Genomic DNA, 24555 nt, shown 5'->3' on the forward strand with positions numbered 1-24555 from the left:
AGATCGATCTCTTCATAGCCCTACCACGAATATCAAATTATTAGCCGCCCAAATCGACAGTAGGCTGGCCGGATCCACCTCTTCATCGCCCTACCATCTGGATCGGGCTCTTCATCGCACTACCATCCGGATCAGGCTCTTCATTGCCCTATCTCCGAGATCGAGCTCCTTGTCACCTCAGGACATTACTGGGGATCGGCTCCTCGCTGCCGGAAGTGGCATCCTCTACTGGAACCATGAACTCCTCGACTTAGTTGGGATTGAGGTCTCGTTGAGCTGTGAAACAAGGGGAGGCGGCGGAGTATGCAACGGGAGCAGCAGTCAGCACAGGGTGACTCACGGAAAGAGGAAGAGATGGGCGGTTTTCACTTGGATGATAATGGCCCACGTGTTTTGTTTTTTCATGAGGAAGGTGGCTTTATGTCAAAGCGGTGGGCAGTATCCTAGCAAGCGGCGTTGCCCTACGTTTGGTGGTGTTATAGGAATATAGGATGCTCGGCTAGGAGCATTACCGAAAAAATAATGAAAAGAGAGAAGGCATACATTTCATTGTGAACTACATTATATTGGGACCTATTTCTAACATGAAATCCCCATTAGCTCCTCGCTATCCACGGACACGTAGCCTAACATTGGAAAAATAGTGCCAATTAATTCCTAGAATAAATCTAGGATAATACGAGTAGAGGACTATACTATATTTAGATGTATAATAATATTTATGAATAAAAAAGTTAAAACGACCTAAAATTTGGAACAGAGGGGTAATTAATTATCTCTCTACTTGCTGTTCTGTATGTCCTTCAGCTTGAAGCGGCTAGCTAGCGGCAAATTCGAATCCTGCAGGGCGAGTTAAAACAAGACAGCTCTGTAGTTTTGGGTGCAAAAGTTAATAAAGACAAAATTTGTGCTTGCGCAGTAAAGGTAGACAGCAACATCCAGGCGGCCTCTAGAAGGCGGCGGGTTGGAATGGTCGTGGTCTGGTGGGCAACAACTAAACGGCAGCTCGGAACAAAATCTAGTCTGGATTTCCTTTCGCATACAATCGTCGCTCTAAAATCTAACTATAGGCGCTGCTGCTTTATTCTACGATGCGCTGCCACATCCTTTGATTCCGCTGCGCTGCACTGGTCAGGATTTTACTTTTAGAAGCAGGAACTTTGTTATGAATTACATGTAATGAAATATCCGAATTCGAAGGATTAGAATACCTAACATAGTGATCGGGCAAAACATTGAAGGTGCTTTTGGCAAGGTTGCATGTTCCTCCCCCGTTATTGTTCCTAATGTCATGCTTAATAAATCGGACATTTTTTTCAAGAACTTACCTGACCAAGTGTTTCATCAAGAAGAAGCAAGAGTTTGTATAAAGGACCCTATGACCTCTTACTTACAACACAAACATCCATTACAAAGAAAAAAAAGAAAAAAACGACTTAGCACTAAAGAAACAATAAAACTAGCCATGGGAACTAAAGAAAAACGACAATCCACCATCCTGCTTGCGCTCCAACATCTTCCTTCTACGATGATGTCACTTAGTACCATTGATACCGGCGATGCCTTTCCATTGAAAACTTTGTTGTTCCATTCCAACCAAATCTTCCAAATTGTAAGCATAATCAAGGAATCAAATCATTTAAGGATTGCTTTATATAACCACTTACGACCTTGTAGTCACCGCTCCAAGAGCTCATCACATATGTTAGGTGTGAGGGCCTGGTTTCCAGAGGTATGTAGCAGCTTAAACCAACATTTCCTGCTAAAATCACAATCTAGCAATAGGTGATCGATCGTTTCTACTTCTTATGCACATAGTGCACAATTACCGTAGTTTGGCGGATCATGTCGGAACAAAGGGTATGATGTCCAACAGCGTTTATAAACTGCCAACCAAAAGAAGAATATGCATTTTAGAGGTGCTCGGGCTTTCCAAATTGTTTTCCCACCTGATAGATAGGTACGACCGTGGAAGAATGCTTTATATGTACATTTTGCCGAGTAAGCTCTATCCGTCGACCATTTCCACATGGAACAGTCAGGGGCTTCTGGGTTTAGGTGTACCTCCTGAAGATGGTCCCACAAGTGGGGGTATTGGACAATGACTTGTAACGTGAGAGCGCCTTTTAAATCTCTAACCCATTTACGACCCATCATGGCATCCTTCATGGTTCTGGATTTACAACACCGCTTGGTAGAGATCCAGGGCTACGTCCTTAATTGAGCATCCATTGATCCATCTGTCCGACTAGAATAAGGCGGATTGTCCATCACCTACGTCGATCAATATGGAGGCCTCGAACAAAGCAACCACCTCTTTGTCATGAGCTACAAGAAGGTCTATCCACGTCCTATTAGGGTCGGATCGACTAAGCTAGGACCACCTTAGGCGAAGAGTCCATCCCGTGACCCTAAGGTCAATGATGCCTATCCCTCCCATTTTAGTAGGGCTACAAACTATAGGCCAAGTGACAAAGCAATGACCCCGAAAACTACCGCCGACCCCTTCCACAAGAAACCTCGGCATATATAATTTATCAATTACTTTGATTGCCCAGCTAGGTAGAGTGAGCGACATCGAGAAGTACGTCATAATCGACGTAAGATTTACCTTGTGTTAGAGTCATGCGACCTCCAGAGTTAACCAAACATGCTTGCCGAATTGGTAATTTGTCAGCGACTTTGTCCACAAAAGGTTGTATGTGTGCTTTCCGCAGCCTATGTATCGAGAGCGGTATCCCTAGGTATTGAACTGGGAACTCCGCCACTTTACATGGGAACATAAGCAGTGCTAGCTGCAAGTGTGACTCGTCACATTGAATGGGCGTAAGATGGCACTTTGACATATTCGTCGCCAATCCGGAGACCCCTCAAAGCACTCTAGAATGCTCGAATCAGCCTGAGATCTTTGTTCCACAGGAGATAGAAACACGACCAAGTCATCGGCATATAGGGATGCCCTATGTTTAATGGCAATATGACCAATAAACCGGACATAAAACCTTTGCTGCCTCTCCTGATCTATACGTCAATACTCAGCTAACAAGCACGGTTGAATAATCCATTGTTGCTATTCGGTAGTGAGATAGGACAGAAGTGTTTACGCGCTCCCTACAACATACAACCCATTCATCAACACTTGAGTCTTTCTGACGATCCTGTTGGATTCCCAGAGTCGGCTATCCAGTGTATACGTATATCCGGTCCAATCCACATCGATGTTCGTCGTTCAGCAATTTTTCCAGCCCAGTTGAGTGCTCACTTACACCAAAGCCATTTGACAGGACACTGTTTATATATGGCTTGCGCTTCGGCGCGTTGAGCAGCTGCGACCACACACGGGCCCGGAATTATAGATGACTATACATTTTTCAGTTTATAGTTTTGCGAATGATCTTGGCATACCACCAAGTCGATAAACAGTGGCCTTGCTCAAATGGTGAGCTCATGAATTTCAGAAGGCCGTTGGAGGGGGTGTCCAGCTTGGAGAACAGGAGATAGAGTTAAACTCACCGCAACAAAAAGAAAAGAATATAAGAAAAGGCGATCGCACTCAAAGCAACACCGGCACTAAAAAACGACCAACCCAATACAAGCAAACCATGCAAACACGAAGGTCTTGCACTAATCAAGGCAGGATTGTACTAGCCTGGTCCTAATCAATTACTCCCATCCTGTTTATTAGCAATGTGACCACGAGCCGGAGCGAGGATATTGATCACGCAGGCAGCATCACTGTCAACACTGTTCCTACTCTAACCAAGTGTTGTGGAGATGCTCTCTTGGGTGACCTGCCTTCTACGATGCAGGACCGGCTGGCCGGTGCAAATTCTTGAGAGTGCAAAGCTCCTGCGGACAAACGGAAGCCTGCCACCACGCCCATGCTTATCGCCTTCGGATCGGATTTCTAGGAGAACGCGTGGTACGTTGCTTTCCTTCGCTGGTCAGCCCGTGGCTGCAACCGAAAATCTTGACCCAGAACCAAGTGAATAGCCATGGAATGCGGGCACATATATACGATCACGTGGTCCATCAAATTGCAACACGGATTATTCGTTAGTTTTTGCGAAAAAAAAATCTACCTTCTTTGGGGGTCAAGTTTCTCCGGCCGGGTGCTGCTAGAAGATGGGTGGATGTCGATCCTCAAATCCAGCAACGCGCACGAGATGAGGCAACGTGATTACGTCTGCTTAATTCAATTCCAGATCGTTTACAAATACACGTCTGATTCACATTGTAAAGCTTATGGATTTAGAAAAATACAACTGCAGTAAAACAGTAAACGCAGTCATTCTTAGAGCATCTTTAGCACATTTAGGAGATTTTGGAGATGAAAGAGAGCTCCAACAGACTACAATCTTTTCCCCAACCAAAATCTTTTTGGCAATTGCAAAAACCTCAGCTCCTTTCCCCTTGATGTAGGGGAGAAGCAGCCTCTCCACCCCCTCTCTCCTATCAACAGTTGGTTTTGGCACACGATACACGTCCACTCTGCCCGCGCGCCATTGCTCGGTCATGACGCTGCCGTGTTGAGGAATGTCTGCCATCCTTGGACACCCAAGCCTGCCCGGAGAGAGAGAGAGGGAGAGAGAGAGAGAGAGAGAGAGAGATGGCTACCCTCGGTGAGGGGGCACGTCGGTAGACGTTAGCATAGGGAGGAGGAGCGAGCGAACGCCACCACCGGAGGGGCATGGCTTGCGCGGGGGCTAGAGAAGGGTGTGGCGTGGATGCCGCTGTCTGGCCCTGCACGGGGGAGGATAGAGGGGGTGCACAACCAATGCGTGGGAAAGGGGCATGGCCGGCGAGTTCCGTTGGGCAAGCGCCGCCGTTGGGAGGGAGCGCGACTGCGGTGGTAAAGGAGAAGGGTACCGCCGTCAGGCCATGTGCAGGGGAGGAAAAGGGGAGCGCATGGCTGGGGCGGGAGAGAGGGGCGCATGGCTAGGAAAAAACAACAAAAAAATTCTGCTTGTGGACCCCACATGCTAGGATGTATTGGAGATTGGTTTTTGGTAGTCTACTACGGCGGTGATCACTAAAAACGCAAAATCAACTATTGGAGAGGGAGAGAAACTATTTTGGTAATGGGACATGAGCAATCTACTGGAGATGCTTGCGGGGACCACCCTTCGGGCGTTCCCACTTAATGCATCTCAGTGCCATTCCCTAGATCAATAACTAGCACTAGCATTAATTGGAATGATTATCAAAGTAGAAGAATAGAAATAGAGGGAATTAATGTGGTGCTAACTCACCTTTTAAGAAACAAACAAGCAGCAAACATAGATGGTACACAGAGCTTCTAGTAGATCTTGCAAAACAAGAAAAGTTGAGTATATTTGCTAGAAGTACTTAGCAAGTATCTTAACGTTGTACGTTAATGATATGCAATGGAGTCCACGGAGAATGCTAGGATTTATTTGCGGAAAGGCTATTTTATGCAAAGTGTTACACTGTTTGGAATGTTTCTAAAAAAATAAGTTTTAAGAATATTTGTTGTTTTGGCCCTGGAGAGGGAATCAGACCTCCCTTACCAGTTCCCAAGTTTTACTTGCAGCGATCGTCGGGGTCCTGCTTAAGGCATCTACTTTCCTGCATTCTACTTCTTTTAGAAATGGTGAAACTAATCAGGGAGAGCTTTGGGCATGTGGGTTCTTTACCGAGAACCTCGGCTATTTGAATAGATTGTTTAACTCTGTAAAGCTTTTACACTTTATCCATACGATCAGATAGCCATACCAAGACCTTTGGTGCTACCCTACGAGACTTGTACCCACCGGCGTCTGTTTCTAGACAACATCCTCTTGTTCCATCTAGGGACAACATTGGGATCTAAGCAAGAGTCATTCCTCATCGGCTCTCGAACATTATCCCGGGTAAGATGCATCATATCATGATATTCTATTGCAACAGGTCCTCCAGACCTTAACCAATGACTCATACTGACCAGATCTAGGACTAAGTGAAGGTCCTTCTCAGGTCTATCTGTTGCCCACCATGACCCCTTGGAATGATTTACTAGATTATTTGGCGGGGTGTGAATCAAGTCCTCACATAATGGGTACTCTTGAAGGCTGTAACATTTTGGCTCGTATGGTTACATATATACTGGAAAGACTTACTCAGTGAACCGGTCCTTAGGTGACCAAGGTAAGCCTTTGGATAGGAGCTTCCCACAAGGCTATCCACCTTACCTTATATCCTTCATAGTTTGTTGCTAGTCATTTTTATCACATCCTCTTTGTAGAAAACTCACACTTTTGTACATTTCGCTAGCAATAGTTTGGATGCGCAAATATGGTCCTAAGCCATCTAATTCTAGTGAGTGTTGAGTATTAAGTCTATTTCTATGTTTTCTGGTGGGGAATAGAAGGCTTATTTTATGGGTATGCCTTATCCTTATATTTTAAAATAGTTACAAATCATGCAACTTCATATTATTGGCATTATGAAATATGGGATAAAAAGTAGGATCAAGGGGTTGGTGTTAAGACTTGCCTTGCTTGTTGGATGAGAATCCAAATCTTTAAGTGAGTGTCTAGCTCCGAGTTAAAGCATTGTATTCTCGGAGAGGGCTTATGGCACTAATAATGAAACAATCACACAATCAATCACCAAGTAATAACAATTCAAAATCTACTAAGGGAGAGTTTTGGAATGGTTGGTGATAGGGTGGAACGTTTCTAAGGGGTGTGAGTGAAGCGGCTTCGTGTTCTATGTGGTTTTGCTTATATTTGATGGGGTTTTTCTTAAGCTTCACGTGATTTCTATATGTGGATACATGGGTTAAGGGAGGATTCGAGGATAGTTTCTATAATTGGGGGTCTAGGCATATTCTAAGAACTTCTAAGGTTTTATTTTGGAATTTCTATATGATTTCTAGAGTAAAAGAAATAGGTTTTCTATATATTTATTTGGGTAGTTTTTCCATTCTAGGTTCATATGATGTGAGTTTTGGGATGTGAGCTTATGGTAGTACTTAGAACATTTCCTAGTAGTTTTAAGAATTTATTGGGTATTTTTGGAGCTAAGAAATAGGAAAGGGAGGTTTTTGTGTACACTAATGGGGCTTTCTTATTGGCTGAAAGGGGTTTTATTTGGTTTAATATCTTAATGAAGTGCAACAAGAGATTGGATGGATCTAATAGGTTTGTGGATTTATCTAGTATTTTTGAGAATTTTAGTGGATTTTTTTGGATAAAAGAGTTGGGTGGAATAACTTTTGGTGTGCACTTTGCGGGGTGTACTCACGTTTTTGGCTCAATTGTGAGCCTGGTCGAGTCAAAAGGGTTAGCGGGGTGAACCGGTGCTCTACTGTGCTATGGACCATGTGTGTGGGCACATGGACTGGGGTGGAGCTTCGGGCGAGGCCAGGGAGTAGCCGGTGGAATAGCTGGGGTCATGGCGGACCTATAGGGGGTGACATGGACGTCGGAGCTAGGCCGGCGGTGAGCTCGCGGCTCGCCAGAGTTGCACGGCGGCACGGCCAAAAGGGAAGAAGGGGCTAGAGAGGGCTTAAGACTCGAGAAAGGGCGTGGATACGAGCAGAATGGCACCTTGAGCGTGCGTGTGGGTAGCACGACGGCCGGGAGGGATCATTGGAGTGCGGCGGCGACGAGCTCGCGGGGCGCAACCGGCAGAGCAGCACTGTAATGCAAGGGCGGGTGGCTAGGGCCGCGCATCGACCTCGGCTTCGACCCAGCCCAGCTCTAGGGTATAGAGCGCGGCGGCGGGTGGAGGCGGAGTGGCGCCATTCCTAAGTCCGGCGAGAGGGTAATTAGGGTGGAAGAGGAGTGGCGGAAGGTGAGGAGAGGCAGGGTGAGCTATTTATAGTTCGTCGAAGCTGTTGCGGGGCATAGAGTATCTCTCCCGAGCTTATCCGGCCAGGAGGGACGTTAATGGCGCAGCGGGGCTTAGCGACGCGTGGCACGGGTGATGAGGACGGGGAGGGCTAGGGAGCTGCCTCGCGCGGGGATGAACTTGGGGCAGAGGGTGCGCCAGGAGTCGGCGAATGTGGCGCACTCGGTTGGGGAGGGAATCCGACCGGGGTGTAGGAGATCAGGGCAGTGGCCATCGCGGCCATGCCGCAGCATCAGGCGCGCAAGCGGGGTGAGCCAAGGCTGTGAGGGGGTGTTTTGACAGGGGGAGTGGGGATGGGTGATGCACGGCATTGCGGCGCGCGCGGTGCTGGGTAGAGAGGTGGCCGGAGGGAGCGCATCCGCTGCGGTGGCATCGCGCGCCAGGGGGGATGGACGGGCGACACGAGGAGGGAGGGAGGAGGAAGACGATGGCACCGGGCAAGCCGGGCCGCGTCGTTGGGTGTACGCGGGCCTAACGTCCTGTTAGGCCATGCGGGAGGAGGAAGCAAGCCGGGCTGGCTAGGCTGGAGGAGAAGAAAGGGGGTCGGCGGCCTATTTAAGGGATAAGGGTTTTTCATTTGTTTGAATAGGTTTTTGACTTGATTTTGAATTTAAATTTGAATGGAGGTTGGGTTTGGGGTTTTAGATCACTTCTAGAACTATAAAGCACTCAAATGCACCCATATTAGTATATGTTTATACATAAATATTTATAATGACCTTTGAGTGTTGAGAGGAAAGGAGTTGACTTTTATAGTCATTTGAAAAAATTTAAAAAGTCCTCATTTTTAATTGTTTTAAATTTTTGGGGTGTTACGATGCTCGACCTCAAACGGTCGTTGATCTTTGGCTAATACCTCCTCCGTCACTGTTTGTTTTGGCTTTTCTAGATATATAAATTTTGCTATGTATTTAGACATAATATATATCTAAATGCATATCAAAAGATATGCATCTACAAAAGTCAAAACGAATAATAATTTGAGATGGAGGGAGTATCTGATAACAAGGTTTGGCTAATGTGCCGATGCTGCTTCTATTTGCGGTATGCATGATCTACGTTCCACGCATTACACTTGTCTGGTTGTCTCCGATAATATTGGGCTTCATGCAATTCAATGTCGTCTTGTAATGTCGAGAATATCAGACGCAGAATGGCAAAAAGTCTAAATTTGACGTAAACCTCAAAAGCTTCTGAACAATCCTCATAATTCAAACGGGTAAGAGCACGAATGCAAAAACTAGTGATGGCCATTATTACACAGTATTGTCACAAGCTTTCGGTCAAAACAGACACACCCGTCTCGTGCTAAGTAACATTGAATTTGACTTCAACATCTGGAAGAAACATTCTGCGGACCTTCTCTTGTATCTCCTTGGTGGGTGGACCATCGCTCCATCGTTCACAGTTGATGACTAATTTTTTCAGGCTTGGTGCATGGCATCCGGCAAGCTGCTCCACGAACTGCACTTCTTCATAGGAACTTCTAATGAAAGTGATTTTGGCCTCTTCAAGGGCGTCAAGAGTAATGTCATCAGCCTTGCAACTCTCTGGTAAGCGACAATGGCAAGACAACAGGCAAGAGTACCTCTGGAATTAAGAAATCCAATATATATTAATGAAAACTGAAAAGCACATACAGATGTGAAGAGTTCTGTATGAAGAGGTTCTGCCTATCGAGCTACTATGTTTCCCCACATAAACAAATCACTTTTCTAGGACGATAATTACAATGGAACATCCAATCGCCCAAATTCCTATCCCTTCTACTCTATTTTCATCCTTATCTAGCAATCCCAGTTGTGGCAAGCAGTTCTTTCATGTTGATCTGTCTTCATTACTCTTAGTACTGTAAACCCACGGAACCACCTAATTGTCATGGCTTCGTTGTCTCTGTCAGCTCCGCCTAAATTAACTTTTGCTAGCCAGACCAAATTTGTCTCCTGGTCTTCTACTGCTCTAGATGTCAATAATGCGGTCCCGATGTCACCAATTTGGTCACACCTCCATTTGTAATTAGTCTACCATAATCTACTACTCCATCGGTTCAAAATTGTAGGTCGTTTTAGTTTTTTAGTTCATAGATATTATTATGCATCTAGATATAGTGTATGTGTAGGTGCACAATAATATCTATGAATCTAGAAAAATCGAAATGACCTACAATTTGGAACAGAGCTACAATTTGGAACAGAGGGAGTATTATATGAAAAAAGAAGGTATTGTCTAAGTCACAAATCTTCGCAAATATTGAAGGTTGTTTACTGGGTAAGGTCATATTTTTATAAAATTTTAAATAAGGAATCATAAGCTCTATCCCCACCTAAAGGAAATAGATTAGGCAGGGGCGGATCCACTGTGGGGCTGAACCATAATCTACTATTCCCTCCGTTCGAAATTGTAAGTCGTTTTAGCTTTTTTTAATTCATAGATATTATGATGCATATAGATATAGTGTATGTATAGGTGCACAATAATATCTATGAACCTAGAAAAGTCGAAATAACCTACGATTTGGAATAGAGGGAGCATTATATGAAACAAGAAGGTATTGTCTAAGTCACAAATCTTCGCAAATATTGAAGGTTGTCTACTGGGTAAGGTCATATTTTTATAAAATATTAAATAAGGAATCATAAACTCTACCCCCATCTAAAGGAAATAGATTAGGAAGGGGCGGATTCACCGTGGGATTGGAGCAGTGGAGCTGCACCCCCCCCCCCCACCCCCCAATGGTAGTCATGGATGGAGAGGGGGAACTCTACCCCCACCTAAAGGAAATAGATTAGGAAGGGGCAGATTCACCGTGGGGCTGAAGCAGTGGAGCTGCAACCCCCCCCCCCTCCACACACACACACCCCAACGGTAGTCATAGCTCCAACCCCACTCCCCCCCAATGGTAGTCATGGATGAAGAGGGGGAAGAAGAAAAGGAGGAAAAGAGAGGAGGGAGGAAGAAGAAGAGGAAATTGAACCCCCCTTATCGTGTGATCCTGGATCCGCCCATGAGATTAGGAGCTCGCTCCATCCACATATAACAATCCAAAGTTAGCAATCAACCAAGCAAATAATCAAATCATTAAAACTAAAGAGACTCGTTCAAAAGCATATAAATTACCTGCATGGGAAGACCAGAATCGACTTTTACGGAAAGCTTCCTAGTACTGTTGCAGCTCCTCAAGAGATGCAACATGCTTGACGCTAAGTTGTGGTAATAATCGCCTAATGTCACTCGTAGTCGTAATGTCTCGCACTCGGGAAGCTTGGTCGTTTCATTCACGAAACTCGTGTATCCTTGTCTTTGCTGCAAGGATCAGACAAAAAAGGTAATCACAGGATCAGCAGGCAAAACAATTCATTTCTGAGGAACTAGTAGTTCATCGATACCGCCAATAACGCACCGTTTGATCGCAGAGGTTCAGGGTCAGTTTCAACACATCAACTTTATCGAATCGCTGCAACAGGGAAGCGACTACGCACTTTGAGCCCAGATCCAGCAGCCGGAGGTGACGGCCAGCATCAGCAATGCAGTGGCGGCGAGGGTCGTAGGCGATGTCACCATACCAAGTTACCTCGCTGAGCTTCGGTGCAGAGACATGTGCCTCGGTGGCGTCAGACACGGTCAGTTCTTCCAGGTTAGGGGCGACGACCTCTAGCCTCTGGGCGTTCTCGACGCGGAACAGCAGGGAACGGAGCGAATCGGAGCGTATGGAGACATTGGACGCAGCAACCAGCGTGACGAAGAGGTACAGGTTCCTCAGGAGCGGGCACTGCAAGGACACGAGGTCGCCAAGTTCTCTGGCTTCCATGGTGGCGAGGCTTATATACAGATCGGTCAGCGCGGTGAACACGCCGGCCGGACGGCGCCGGAGCCTCCACCGTTGCTCGAGCGTGAGCGTGATCCTCTTCGCTTCATCCCACACGGGAAGCTCGAGCTCCTCCTCTAGTTCCGTAGCATCAGCCCTGCGCCGCCTAACGAACAAGAACCTCGTCTGGGAGGGCAGCTCGATGTTGAGCTTGGCCACGCGGCGCTCCGAGGCGAAGCGCAGCCACGGGGCGACTTGGCGCGCCCGGACGCGGAGTCCGTGGCAGTGCATGGCCACGTCGAGGCGCCGGGCGGCCGGGGCGTCGTAGGCGGCGAGGGCGGCGTCGACGCTGTCCAGGCGCGTCGCCCCCGGGTGGGGGTCGTCGCAGGTGCCGAGGCGGATGTCGGGCATGTGGGGCCAGACGCGGCGCCAGCGGCGGGAGAGCACGCTGGTGCGCGCGGCGGCGCGGGTGGACCGGAGGCGGAGGAGGATGCGGCGCAGGAGGTCGTCGGGGAGGCCGCTGATGCGGTCGACGCCGCCGTCGCCCGCGCCGTGGCGACGGCGGCAGTCGTCGCCCATGTGGCAGGTGCAGCGGGCTGTGACTCGCTCGATCGGCGGAACAAATTGGTAGGGTTAGCGTAAGTGGCGCGAGGGAAGATCTGACGATCTAGCTCCACTCCGACTCTAGCTCTTTTTTGAAAATCGTTTGTCAAAACAGTTTTTCCGTATAGTTTAAAATGATCAGATAAGATGAAATACCACTAATACTCTTTCTTTTTTCTTTTATTTTTTTCTATTTATTTTTTTCCTTCCTATTTCGTTTTCCTATTTTTCCTTCCTATTTCTTTCACCTCCCACCGTCGGCTCTCTATCCGCTTCCAGCCTCCGTCACCTAGCTCTCATCTCCCACCGCCGGCCCACCCCCACCGCCCGTGGCCGGCCCCCACCTCCCGCCGTCGCCATCGGCCACCTCCGCCCCCGCCTCCCGACCATCGCCAACACCGTCTCCGCCCGCCCCCACCTCCCCACCGCCGGCAGCCTCCCGCCTATCGCCGTCTCCGCCTGCCCCCACCTCCCCGCCACCGGCAGCCTCCCGCCAGTCGCCGCCTCCCGGCCTACCTGCTGCCAGCTCCACTGCCTGCGGGCCCTTCCTCGAGGGCACGATGGGAAATGGTTGGGGAGGAGCTGCGGGAGTCGATTTTTTTAGCTCCGCCTCCCCTAAACATCTCCTCTCAGCGGGATTCACGAGGCTCCGGAACCAAAGCCAGAGCCCTTTCACCCGGAGCGCGTTCTTTGGTGGGACTTTGGGAGAAGTCGCTTGAGGAGCTGCTCCCGAAGCCCTGCCAAACAAGGTCTTTGTTAGAGGGGTGCGATGCAATCGTGCGAGTGATCCGGGTGCCGAGAATTACTGCTACGCGTGCGCAGGAGGATCGGCAGGGAGATCGAACAGGCAGCACCGAGCCTCCGAGAACGATTGCAACATGCTGCGCGTGCAGGGCAATAATGGATCAATATGCAGCCTGAGTATGGGTGATTGCAGTGCACGGGTGCGCTGCCTGACTGTTGTGGTGCGGTAGTGGTACTGTGGTGCAGTGGTAAACTTCCGGCCTTTGCTCGACATGGGCCAAAGCTACATGGGTGATTGGCTGGGTCAAGGGATGCGACATGCGTTTGATTGGACCGACCGAGCCTGGCCGGCGCGATGACTTGTTTGCTTGTAGATCCGGTAAAACGCGGAGAAATGCCTTTTTTACCTAGAAGCCCCAGCTGATCCAATCCTGGTAGGAGATCTTCCCTCGGTGCGCGTGACTGTTTGTCCCATTCACATGTATTCAAGGTGTATTTGATTTTTTTCTCAAGGTACAGACCCGGCCCACAGCTGTTCAATCGATGGGACTGCTGGAGGGAATCTCATCAATACACGGATTTTAAATTTTGAAAAGGAGATGGACAATTTAATAATCTTGTACATAAGTTTTCAGTTTTTTTATTATACCCTACCGCGGACGGCGGAGCTGGAGGCCCACGCGCCCCGCACCGTGCCTCGTCGGCACCCGGTGACTCGTGCCTCGTCCCGTCGGTACCATGCAACCCGCAGCCCGATAGCCCGACATGAAGCCTGATTTTTTGATCCGTTCCAACCCCAGTCCGCCCTGTAACTCTTCGGGCTCAGGCTGGCCCAGCCCGATGGCTCGTGCCGAGCGTGGGCTGGCGCCTCAACCCAACGAGCGGCACGGTCCGGCATGATTTTAGCATCCCGGTCCGAAATGGCCCGTTAACCTCCTCTCTACCGGCCCAACAACAACAAAAATGCTATCTGCGTTTAACTCCCACCCGTCAGGCCGTCACCCCATCCTCTCCTATCTACTGCCCTGCCCACCACATCTACTGCCCACCGCATCTCCAACCTCCCGTCAACCTCAAGACTCTAGTCCTCGACCCATCTCACGCATCTTCCCCATTGGCAGCATGGGGCCGGTGAGCAGCAGCGCGAGGGGATGGTGGCGTGGGGGGCTGGGAAGCGACGACGCGAGGGGACGGCAGCGGTGGCGGCGTGAGGGGACCGCGGCGGCAGCGCGGGAGCCGGGGAGCGGCAGCGGCGGTGCGGGAAGACGGCAGCGGCAGCGGCGGCGCGAGGGGACAACAGCGTGGGGGTCGGGGAGCAGCGGCGCGGGGGACGGCAGCAACGGTGCGGGGGGACGACAGCGACGGCGCGGGTGGACGGCACGGTAGGGCCCCTAGAGGCGGCGTGAGGGGACGGTAGCAGCGGCGGCCCACCGTGCTTCACGGGGCCCGAAGCTAGCCGGGCTCTTCGGGCCAGCCCGGCATGAAAAAGGCCTTACGGGCCCGTGCTTGGGCTACTGGTGAGGTCCGTGGGCTGACATGGATTAACGAGTCCTGCCGGACCCATGCTGGACCAGCCCGGACGGCCCGAATGTACATCTATACGGTAAGCAGGCAGCCCGCGCCTCGGTAGATCACGCCCCCGCGACGTACCGCCCCGATCCTTGCCCCTCGTCACCGCGGCGGCAAGGGGTGCAAGCAGGCGAGGGCATCGTGAAGCCTCACCCCGCACCTGCGTCAGGCAGGCAGGGGAGACTCGCTTTCAGATGAACTTGAAAGGGTGGGAAGAGACGGCAGGTACATTTATAATGTATTTTTCCAGTACATCTCCGCGTACATAATACGGTATGACATAAAGTTTGTATATGGACGATATTATGCTAAGCGCTCAGGTGCTGATTCAGATATCAAAACAGGGGCAGGACCACAAACCTTTGATCCAGATTGGACCTATCCTGATTGCCTTCACTGCATAATCTTTGGTTCGTAAAACGTGATGCAGTAGGCGCCTCAGCCTATCTTCGCGCATGCAAGAAAATTTCTCGTTTCCGCCGGGCCTGGCCGGCGTGAGCACGCGTGCTGCGCGGCGCATCTGCATATCCAGGCTAGAAGCCAACCGGCAACAAACAGCTGCATTTGTATCCACGGAGCATGGCTATCGATAGCCTGTTTTCACCGGTACGAGCTAGGCTCGCTGGACCAACGAACCAGTCACGCCCTTAGAGCATGGATGGATGGATGGCAGTTCCAGTGCGTGTGGCAACTGGCAAGTGGTACGTTGCTGCGGTGCTGCCTCGCGTTGTAATAAGAATAGTTTTTTTTCGAATAAGATTTGCATTATAGTGTTGCTCTCATGCTAAAAGGGACATTCAATGGTTTGATCAAGTACAGTTAATTTACAGGTTCGTTCTACTGGTCCTTTTTATCCTGGCACAAGAGTACAAGACAAGCCAGAAAACTGTGCCAGGTCACGTCATCAAACCTCAACTGATCCGGTGGGCATAATTATTAACCGGAACCGATGAACTGAAATGATCGGACTGAACCCAAACTAACCGAACCATTTTGTTTATCTCAGGTTTCTAATAAATCGAATTAATATAGGTTAATTCGGTTTTAGAGGTCAGGTAGCCAAAATAACCTATCTGACCAAATTATACATGGTCGAGCAAGTATCTCATGACCTCCACATATCAGCCCAGTACAGCTCATGTGGTCCAAGCTTACCTCAAAATTAAACCTAACACACCCACTGACCACCGCACTCCCTAGCCTCCCTCACCTTTATCTCTCTCCCTCCCATTTCCCTGTACTTGCCCGGCCGCCCGCCACCACACCCGCAAGCTACATGAGCAGGAAGCCCCGCCCGCACCTACTCGCTCTCCTTCCTTCCGTCCCAACTCGCACCTGCTTTCGTCTAACATAGCGGTGGGTCAGTGGCGGCAGCCCCCTTCCTTCTTTCCCCTCTTCTTCACATCCAGCAAAGGGTAGTGAAGCACGGCGGTTGGCAGGAGCTACACGTGGCGGCACGACACAGGAGCTCCGCCTTGCGCGGGTGCTCTTCGTGCAAGCTCGGCAGCCTAGCATCACCTTGGCATGCCGTGTGCAAGAGACGGAAGAACTAAACTACAAGCAGATCGAAGACAATGATGCTTCAAATTTTGCTATGATTCCTGCGATTTTGAATATGACTTGTGTGATCTTTGCTGTGTTTTCCTTGATTTGTAAATATATCGGTCAGTTCGGTTAAGATTGAAGACCGAACCGAGTTGATTGAAACCAAACCGCTCGGTCTTTGTAATTCTCAGGAACCGATCGATCTTGATTTCTAGATGACCGATTCTTTTAAGAAAACTGAGGAACCGAACCGGTTGGTCTCAGTTAACCAAATGCCCACCGACCGCCTCTTAAGAAATCATATCTGTATATCTTTCAAAGAAAAATACCTACATGTCTTCTTATGTTTGTGATAAGTGCAAACTAAAGATGGCAACGGGCACAAAACGCCCGCCCTCCCGCTGGCAAGAAATCCGATGGGCAACTCGGGCATGGATTCGGGTACCATTTTAAGCCTAATGGATATTTACTAACAGGCAAATAAAATCGATTTGCTCAAAATAAATTTGTCCCCCGCAACCGCGTACCCGTCAAACCCGCTCCAACAAGTCTGATGTGTGGACCATCGAGTGAATATGTATATATACTGCAATCCTAGGGTTTTCCATCCTCACCCTCATTCCTCACTCCCCATCCCCGCCGCCACAAGGGTACCCATCCCGGTCTCGGGCTCACAGTCGTGGGGCCGCACACGCGCCCAGCGGCCCAGGTGAGGAATCCCTGCCGCCGGCTGCTTGGCCCCCTAGCTACTCTTCCCATCCATGCACGACGGCTCCCAGCTCCTCCTATCCACATCGCCTAGAGAGAGAGAGTCACTTGATATGTATCGCGGAATGGAAGGTGTAGGTAACTTTTGGATTTCAAACTTAAAATGTCTTGCCCTTCTATACCGTGAACTTATTTTTGAATCCATTTAAATCACTATGTTAGTAATTAATTCAATACAATGAGATCTAGAATGAATATATATGTTTTATTATTTTTTAAATCAACATTAGGATGAACTAGTTTAACATTTTAGATATACTATTCTAACATTTTCATATCAAATATTGAACTAGTTTATCTGTAACATTGATTTAGGTTTCATGGATTGTTGCATATGTTTTCCTTATTTCTTTTACATTTAAAAAATCAATGATATTAAAACACTTGTGCAACACCATTTTTTTTTTGAAAAGTTGAGGCAACATTTTTTAAATATTTATCTAGATTTCATAAAATGTTCAATCAAGTGTTTCATAATTAATATTGATAGCTGTAAAAGCTAATCAAATCTTTGAATGTATAATTTCAACATTTTCAATTGACATGTGTAAACAAATGTTGAAATAGATTTTATAAATTGATGAATTGAAAATTTCAAATTGTTGAAACGCACATGTTCATAAACTTAATGAATTAGTGGAAGTATAGGAAGAAAAACGTATAAAGAAGGATGGAATGGAAAGGGGATAAAAGAAAAAACAAAAGTTTAGACCCAGCCTCTGTGTCCGCTAAGCTATTCTGCTCTTTTGCCCGACGACTCGGGGAAGGAATCGTAGGCCGTGGGCTGGTTCAACAGGCTTTAAATGTTCTCAACATTGTCAGACGGACAGCTTGAGGCCCATTAAGAAGCATTCGTGAGTAAGTCCCAGATGAAATTCGCTGCTCAGATTTTCCCTTCTTTTCCCCAGTCATTCACTCACTACGGCCCACTGGAAACTACTTCGAGGAAGGCCCAACCCAATGCCATTCGACAACCCAAGCCTAACCACAATTGCACACAAAACCATCTGCTACACGGCCCTATGACACCGTATATCAATCATGTTGCTCTAGAAACACAATCTCCCTGTTTGAAATAGATTATATAGGTTGGATTATGAGCTATAGAAAAAGATCACCTAGAAATCACATTAGGACCAAATCTAAAATAAGCTAGTCTTGGGCAACTTATTTTAGATTATTTGTAGTCCAATGATGATCTTTTACTCTACTACCCTTAGACTATAATCTAACTTATATAATTTAGGAGGGAAACAACCGGTCTCTTAGTCACCCCAAGTTAAATTGTTAATTAGAACCCTGATGATGAATGGATAGCTTGTACCACTTGCAGAGAACCACAGGCTCATATAGCACAACACAAATGTGAGTCTCGCTGCATCAGTGGTCCTTGGAGTTAAAGGTGAGCAATGACCATATGGGTTAAGTTCAGTGGCCGTTCTCATTGCAATAGTGGTCCCTAGTAACACTGATATAGTCTTTAATTGCTTGTTGAACACAGCAGTGAAGCTGTGTGCTTTCTTCTTTAAGACCAGAAGGACCTGGCTAGTATATGAAGCAAAATCCTCTCCAATTCCATTTTGTTTATAGTCTTTGGGGAGTGGGAATGGAGACACCCAACTATTTGACCCCACACGGACACCAACGCTGTGTGCATCTGGAACCCATTCCAAATTTGTTATCTATAGGGTTTGTGTGGACCGAATACGCATCTGTTCCCGATTTGTGGCTGGAAATCATCAGCACGGCGGGCGATTCAATCTCCAGAGCATTTCAAGATTCCAAGTGGCCCAACACATCACTTGCCGATCGGTATGAATAGTGGGATGCTGGAGAAATAAAATTTCCATCTGCACGAATGATGAAGGAGCCAGGGAACAAAATGATGGCTAGGCTGCACTTTGTGCCTCTCCTGCAACTGCTCGATCACATCTTGCAACTTTGAACCCACCATCTACTTTAGTGATCCGCGCATACAATGCTAGGAAACCGTCTTATCGGTTTCAAATCCCCTTTAGTACCGGTTGTGCAACTAGTACTGCTATATTGGTACTTAAAGGAGCCTTAGTACCGGTTGGTCTGTCCAACCTGTACTAAATTAGCTGCCACATTACGCGTGATAGAGACCAATTTAGTACCGGTTACTAGCACCTTTTTCTTTTCCTTTTCCTTTTATTTTATTTTCTATTTCTTTATTCTATATTCGTATTTATTTCCTTTACGTATACTAGTTTTAATACGCTAATATATATAAAGTTGTATTTGATCTATAATATTAGATTTGAGATAATATTATATATATAAACATCTTGTGCATACACATTTATGAATAATATTACATTGCATCAACACTTGAAGTTCAACATTTGGATCAACTATTCTGAACCCGAGTCCTGATGGCTATGCAGATTTGATCTATCATTATGGAACTCCCCCGCTGGATTTACTACCTCGTCCAGAAGAAATCCAGAGAGTTGTTCTTGAATAGCCCTGATTTTTTCTATCTCGAGGAGTGTTTCCTTCATGTGCATCATTTGTGTCATTGGCAAAGGTTATTATATAGTACATCAATGGATCTGCACAATTAGAACTAATTTATTGTTAAGAAATTTGTCTACGTACTCTGAATTCGTGGTCAGTTATATACTTGGGACCTACAAAGCTATGGATGAACTCACATATGTAGTATCCGCATAAATTTTTCCCCTCATTCTGTCTCAAACACTATATATATGGCAAAAGAAGTTATAAAATATTTGTTGTGTTCAAGGAAGTGACACAGGATATGCAAAATTCAATACATACCGGGAATGGTGGCTTGAAATCAAGTTCGTCCTTAAATTCACCTGCATCATGTCGACCGAAGCGAGCCCATGCTTTGTTAAGAATGTCTATAAGGTTGGTGTACTGATCTCTTGATTTTCTCAAAGAGTCCATGATATAAACCGCGCATCGATCAACCACGATAACATAATATACCCCTTTAGTATTGGGTGTACCTACCACCCAGTACTAAAGGGGTTGTACCCCACTGTTTCAGTTCCCGCCAAGACAAATGTTTTATTTTCTTTCTTTTAAAATTGCTATTATATTTATTTATTGTGTAGTAAATCAAATAATGTTCATAAAATTGCTATAAAAAATTTGTTATCTTGATTTTGATTAGATCTACACAATAAAAATATTAGATGCAGTTAAATATCAAACATAGTATAATTAATAATATTAAGTTATTAATAGGTCATAAATGGTCATAATACTAATGTTAACTAAAAAATTGGAAAATAAAATCAATATTTTGACCATGCAAAAATTTAGAAAAATAGTGCTTGTAGTGTTATTAACATGTTTACCATGACTATAGCACGTACTTGTTTAATTGTATCTAAATTTATTATTTAATAGTTAGTGGTGCTAAAAAAATCAAAATATTTACTATTTTAACCATGCAAAAATTAGTTCTTGTTTAATAGGGTGAGATTTTTGCAAATAGTATTGTTAATAAAAAGAAAATTGCATAAACCCATAGAATACATGACATATCATTACAATGCGTTATTACATTACTTTGTCACTTGAGCACGAAACACAGCATAATGGTTCTAATACATTACACATCATCATCTAACGGAATGTTAATAATCTTCCTCTTAACGAACATCCCTTGGTTGTGATCGCAGCGTAAGTATGGAGCATCCTCTTTAGCTAACAGGATGGTTGGGTAAACCTAGACTAAAAATGGAGGAAGATCATCGAACTGATCATAATCTTCTGAAATGTCAGTCTTGTTCTCAACTCCAATGATTTTCCTTTTTCCATGAAGAACTATGCAGCGCTTTAGCTGGTCATCTGACTTATTAGCACCACCTTCTATTTTGGTTTGCTTGACATGTCCTTCACATAGAAAACTTGAGTCAAATCATTGGCTAGAACGAATGGTTCATCTCTGTATCCAATCTTGTTGAGGTCCACTATTGTCATCCCATAGTTGTCTGTTGTTACACCTCCTCCAGTAAGTTTCACCCACTAGCACCGAAACAGAGGGATTTTTAAAGGTCCATAGTCGAGTTCCCAAATCTCCTCAATGATACCATAGTATCTATCTTTTTTTCCTTTATTATTTATTACATCTATACGGACACCACTATTTTGGTTTGAGCTCTTTTGGTCTTGGGCTCTTGTGAAATGTGTACCCATTTATTTCGTATCCTTGGAATGTCGATACTGAGATTGATGAACTCCTAGCCAACTATGCTAGTTGCTCTTCAATCGTGTCATTACCTGTCAATCGTCGCCGCAACCAAGAGACGAAAGTGTCAATGTGATGACGTGTAATTCAGGCCTCAGTCTTCCCCTAGTTTGAGGATCGTACAATGATCTGGTGCTCCTCCATATATGGAGCCACCAGGGATGATTGTTGTAGGACCGTGAAGTGTGCTTTACGAAATGTACTCTCATTGATGTCCATCCGAGCTTTCCTCCCTAGTGTGCCCTTTCCCTTGAGTCTCCCCTCATGGCGTGATACAGGGACTCTAATCAAACTCAGGTCATCAACAAAGTCAACACAAAACTCAATGACCTCCTCTATTCCATATCCCTTTGCGATCCTTCCTTCTGGACAGGCACAATTACGAACATACTTTTTCAGAACTGACATAAACCTCTCGAAAGGGAACATATTGTGTAGAAATACAATACCAAGAATAAAAATCTCTTCAACAAGGTGGACTGGAAGGTGGGTTATGATATTAAGGAAGAAAGGTGGAAAGACCATCTCAAAGCTAACAAGGCATTGCACCACGTCAATCTGCAGCTTTAGTAGATTGTTTGGATGGATTGACTTCTAAGAAATCATGTTGAGGAATGCACATTGCTTCACAATTGCCATTCTCACATTCTCTGGTAGAATACCTCTCAGTGCAACAGGCAGCAATTATGTCATCACGACGTGGCAATCATGGGTTTTTAGATTTATGAATTTCTTCTCTTTAATACTTATAATTCCCTGTATATTCGAGGGGTAGCTTGATGGGACCTAGATAATATTCAAGCAATCAAACATGCTTTCCTTCTCTTTCTTGCTGAGAGTGTAAATGGCAGGATGCAAGTAATGTCCATCATCTCTCTTTTCTGAATGCCAACCATCTCGTTGTTTCATACGTTTCGGGTCTCGACGTGTTTCAATTGTATCCTTTGCCTTTCCATATGTACCCATGAAGCCAAGCACGTTCACACAAAGATTTTTCGTCAGGTGCATCACATTGATTACATTATGGACCTCAAGGGCATCCCAATAAGGTAACTCCCAAAATATATACTTTTTCTTCCACATGGGTGCATGTCCGTCCTTGTCGTTCGGAACAGGTTGGCTACCAGAGCCCTTGCCAAAGACTATCCTCACATCCTTTATCATAGAAAATACATGTTTACCAGTACGGTGAATGGGCTTATTACATTTTTCTTCCTCCCCTTCAAAATGCTTCCCTTTCTTTCTTAACGGGTGCTTAGCAGAAAAAAATCAATGATTGCCTGTATACACGACCTTCCTACAATGTTTCAAAAAAATGCTGCAAGTATCATCTAAACAGTACGTGCAGACTCGATATCCCTTATTTGTCTGTCCGGACAGATTACCAAGCGTCGGCCAATCATTGATGGTTACGATCAACAATGCTCATAGATTAAAAGTCTCATTTTTGTCCTCATCCCACACACGTACACCATCTTCCTTTCATAACAGTAAAAGTTCATCAACCTACAGTCTTAGGTAAACATCAATGTCAGTGCCAGGTTGTTTTTGGCATTAGATAATTACCAGCATCATAATTAACTTCCACTTCATGCACATCCAGGACGGAAGGTTGAACATACATAAGGTCACAAGCCAAGTGCTATGACCACTACTAAACTCACTGAATGGATTGAATCTATCCGTACTTAAACCAAACCATATGTTCCTTGCATCCTTGTCAAACTCGGAAAATTCTCTGTCAACTGTTCTCCACTAGAACCCATCAGCGGGGTGTCTGGTCATTTCATCTTACTTACGTTCTTTTTTATGCCAACGCATCAACTTTGCATGTGCCTTATTTCTGAACAAACGCTTCAAGTGTGGTACTACAGGGAAATACCATATTACCTTCGCAGGAACTTTCTTCTTGCTAGTCTACCCCTCAACATCACTGGGGTCATCTCGCTTGATCTTATAACGCAGCGCTTCACACATAGGAGAAGTCTCCAATTTCTCATATTCCTCACCGCGATAGAGGATATAGTCATTACGACATGTACTTATCTTTTGTACCTCCAAACCTAGAGGGCAGACAACCTTTTTTGCTTCATACGTTGAGGACGGCAATTTGTTTCCTTCGGGAAGTATGTTCTTTATGACTTTCATTAACTCATCAAAACCCTTGTCAGAAACTCCAATTTTTTACCTTCCATTGCAGCATTTTCAATGTGGTACCCAACTTTTTGTGCCCCTGTTTGCAATCTGGATATAACAATTTCTTATGTTCATCTAACATACGCTCGAACTTCTTTGACCCCTTCACGTTCTCACAGTCTTCTTTTGCATCTCGCAACACCTGACCTAGATCATCGATATGACCTTCTGCCTCGCCCATTTCTTCTTCAGCCTCTCCCATTGGAGCATCTGCAAAGGCATCTCCTTAGTCCAGTTAGGAATGTTGTCATATTCTTCTTTTTCATCATCTTCCCTCATAACTCCTCTTTTTCTATGCTTGGTCCAAACAAAATAGTTAGGCATAAATTCAGAACTGTATATGTGGGCGTGAATAGTCTTTCTGGATGAGTAATCCTTCTTATTTTTGCAATTTTTGCATGGACAATAAATGAAACTGGATGGCGGCTTGTTGGATTCTGCCAGATCGAGCACGCAAGCCATTAATGTACTCCATGGAGCGTTTGTCTGTGTTGTACATCCATTGCCGATTCATCTATAAAGTATTACTGAATCAACGATATTCTGATCATGCAAAAGCATAGCAAACATCATACAAATTTCATAAAGCTCAAATGTTACTAAAAGTTTAGATAGAAATACTCAAATTTAAAGTTTAGACCCAAACAACATGATACACTACGATAAATTCAAATGTTGCTGAAAGTTTAGATAGAAATATACAAATTTAAATTTTAGACCCAAACAACAAGATACAGTACGACAAACCATCCATTGAGTACTATCTAGGAGGACTTTAAGCATCCTTGGGTGGCGAAGATGAAGGTTTAGCTGACCCAGTCTCATCCTGTGGATTATTTGTGCCTCCTGTGATGGTAGTACTCAGTGGACCTGAAACCCTCAGGACTGGTGGTGGAGCATAATGACCACCAAAAGGAAGTTCTTGACCCGCCACAATAGCATTTTTATGACATATTTCCAAATAATTAAGCATTGCTTTCTCCCACGTGCTCATTTTCTTCGTCTTATCATGAGGGCCAACTATGGTTTTCCCCTTACCGCGAGAGGAACGACGATCACCCTCACCATCGCCACTCCCTCCAGCAGAAGTAGCCATCTCTATGCACCACAATTTATTTAGCTCATATTTGCAAATGACTAAACTATGAACAAATTATATTTTTCCCACAATTTATTTAGCCCAAACATAACATATAAATGAAAAATTTCTCCATTGTAG

At 45.8% G+C, this 24555-nt stretch overlaps 1 protein-coding gene and 1 pseudogene across 3 annotated transcripts; both read right to left on the reverse strand.

Annotated features, from left to right (window-relative positions):
• Positions 1-9089: 9089 nt before the first annotated feature.
• Positions 9090-12284, reverse strand: LOC117855760 (FBD-associated F-box protein At5g38590). 3 transcript variants are annotated; one of them, XM_034738133.2, is made up of 3 exons: positions 11258-12282; positions 10975-11160; positions 9090-9407 (listed from the first exon to the last, which is right to left on the reverse strand). In XM_034738133.2, exons 1-3 carry the CDS (start codon positions 12239-12241, stop codon positions 9282-9284), a joined length of 1296 nt encoding a protein of 431 aa, XP_034594024.1. In that variant the 5' UTR covers positions 12242-12282; the 3' UTR covers positions 9090-9281. The 3 variants fall into 3 exon arrangements, with proteins under 3 accessions (XP_034594024.1, XP_034594023.1, XP_034594025.1); XM_034738132.2 differs by having other exon boundaries at positions 9090-9447; positions 11258-12275; XM_034738134.2 differs by lacking the exon at positions 9090-9407 and adding an exon at positions 10694-10878 and having other exon boundaries at positions 11258-12284.
• Positions 12285-21021: 8737 nt separating this feature from the next.
• Positions 21022-24404, reverse strand: LOC140222842 (uncharacterized; annotated as a pseudogene).
• Between the last annotated feature and the right edge of the window lie 151 nt (positions 24405-24555).

This window comes from Setaria viridis, chromosome 5 (genome assembly GCF_005286985.2).
Source record: "Setaria viridis chromosome 5, Setaria_viridis_v4.0, whole genome shotgun sequence".
NCBI classification, from domain to species: domain Eukaryota; kingdom Viridiplantae; phylum Streptophyta; class Magnoliopsida; order Poales; family Poaceae; genus Setaria; species Setaria viridis.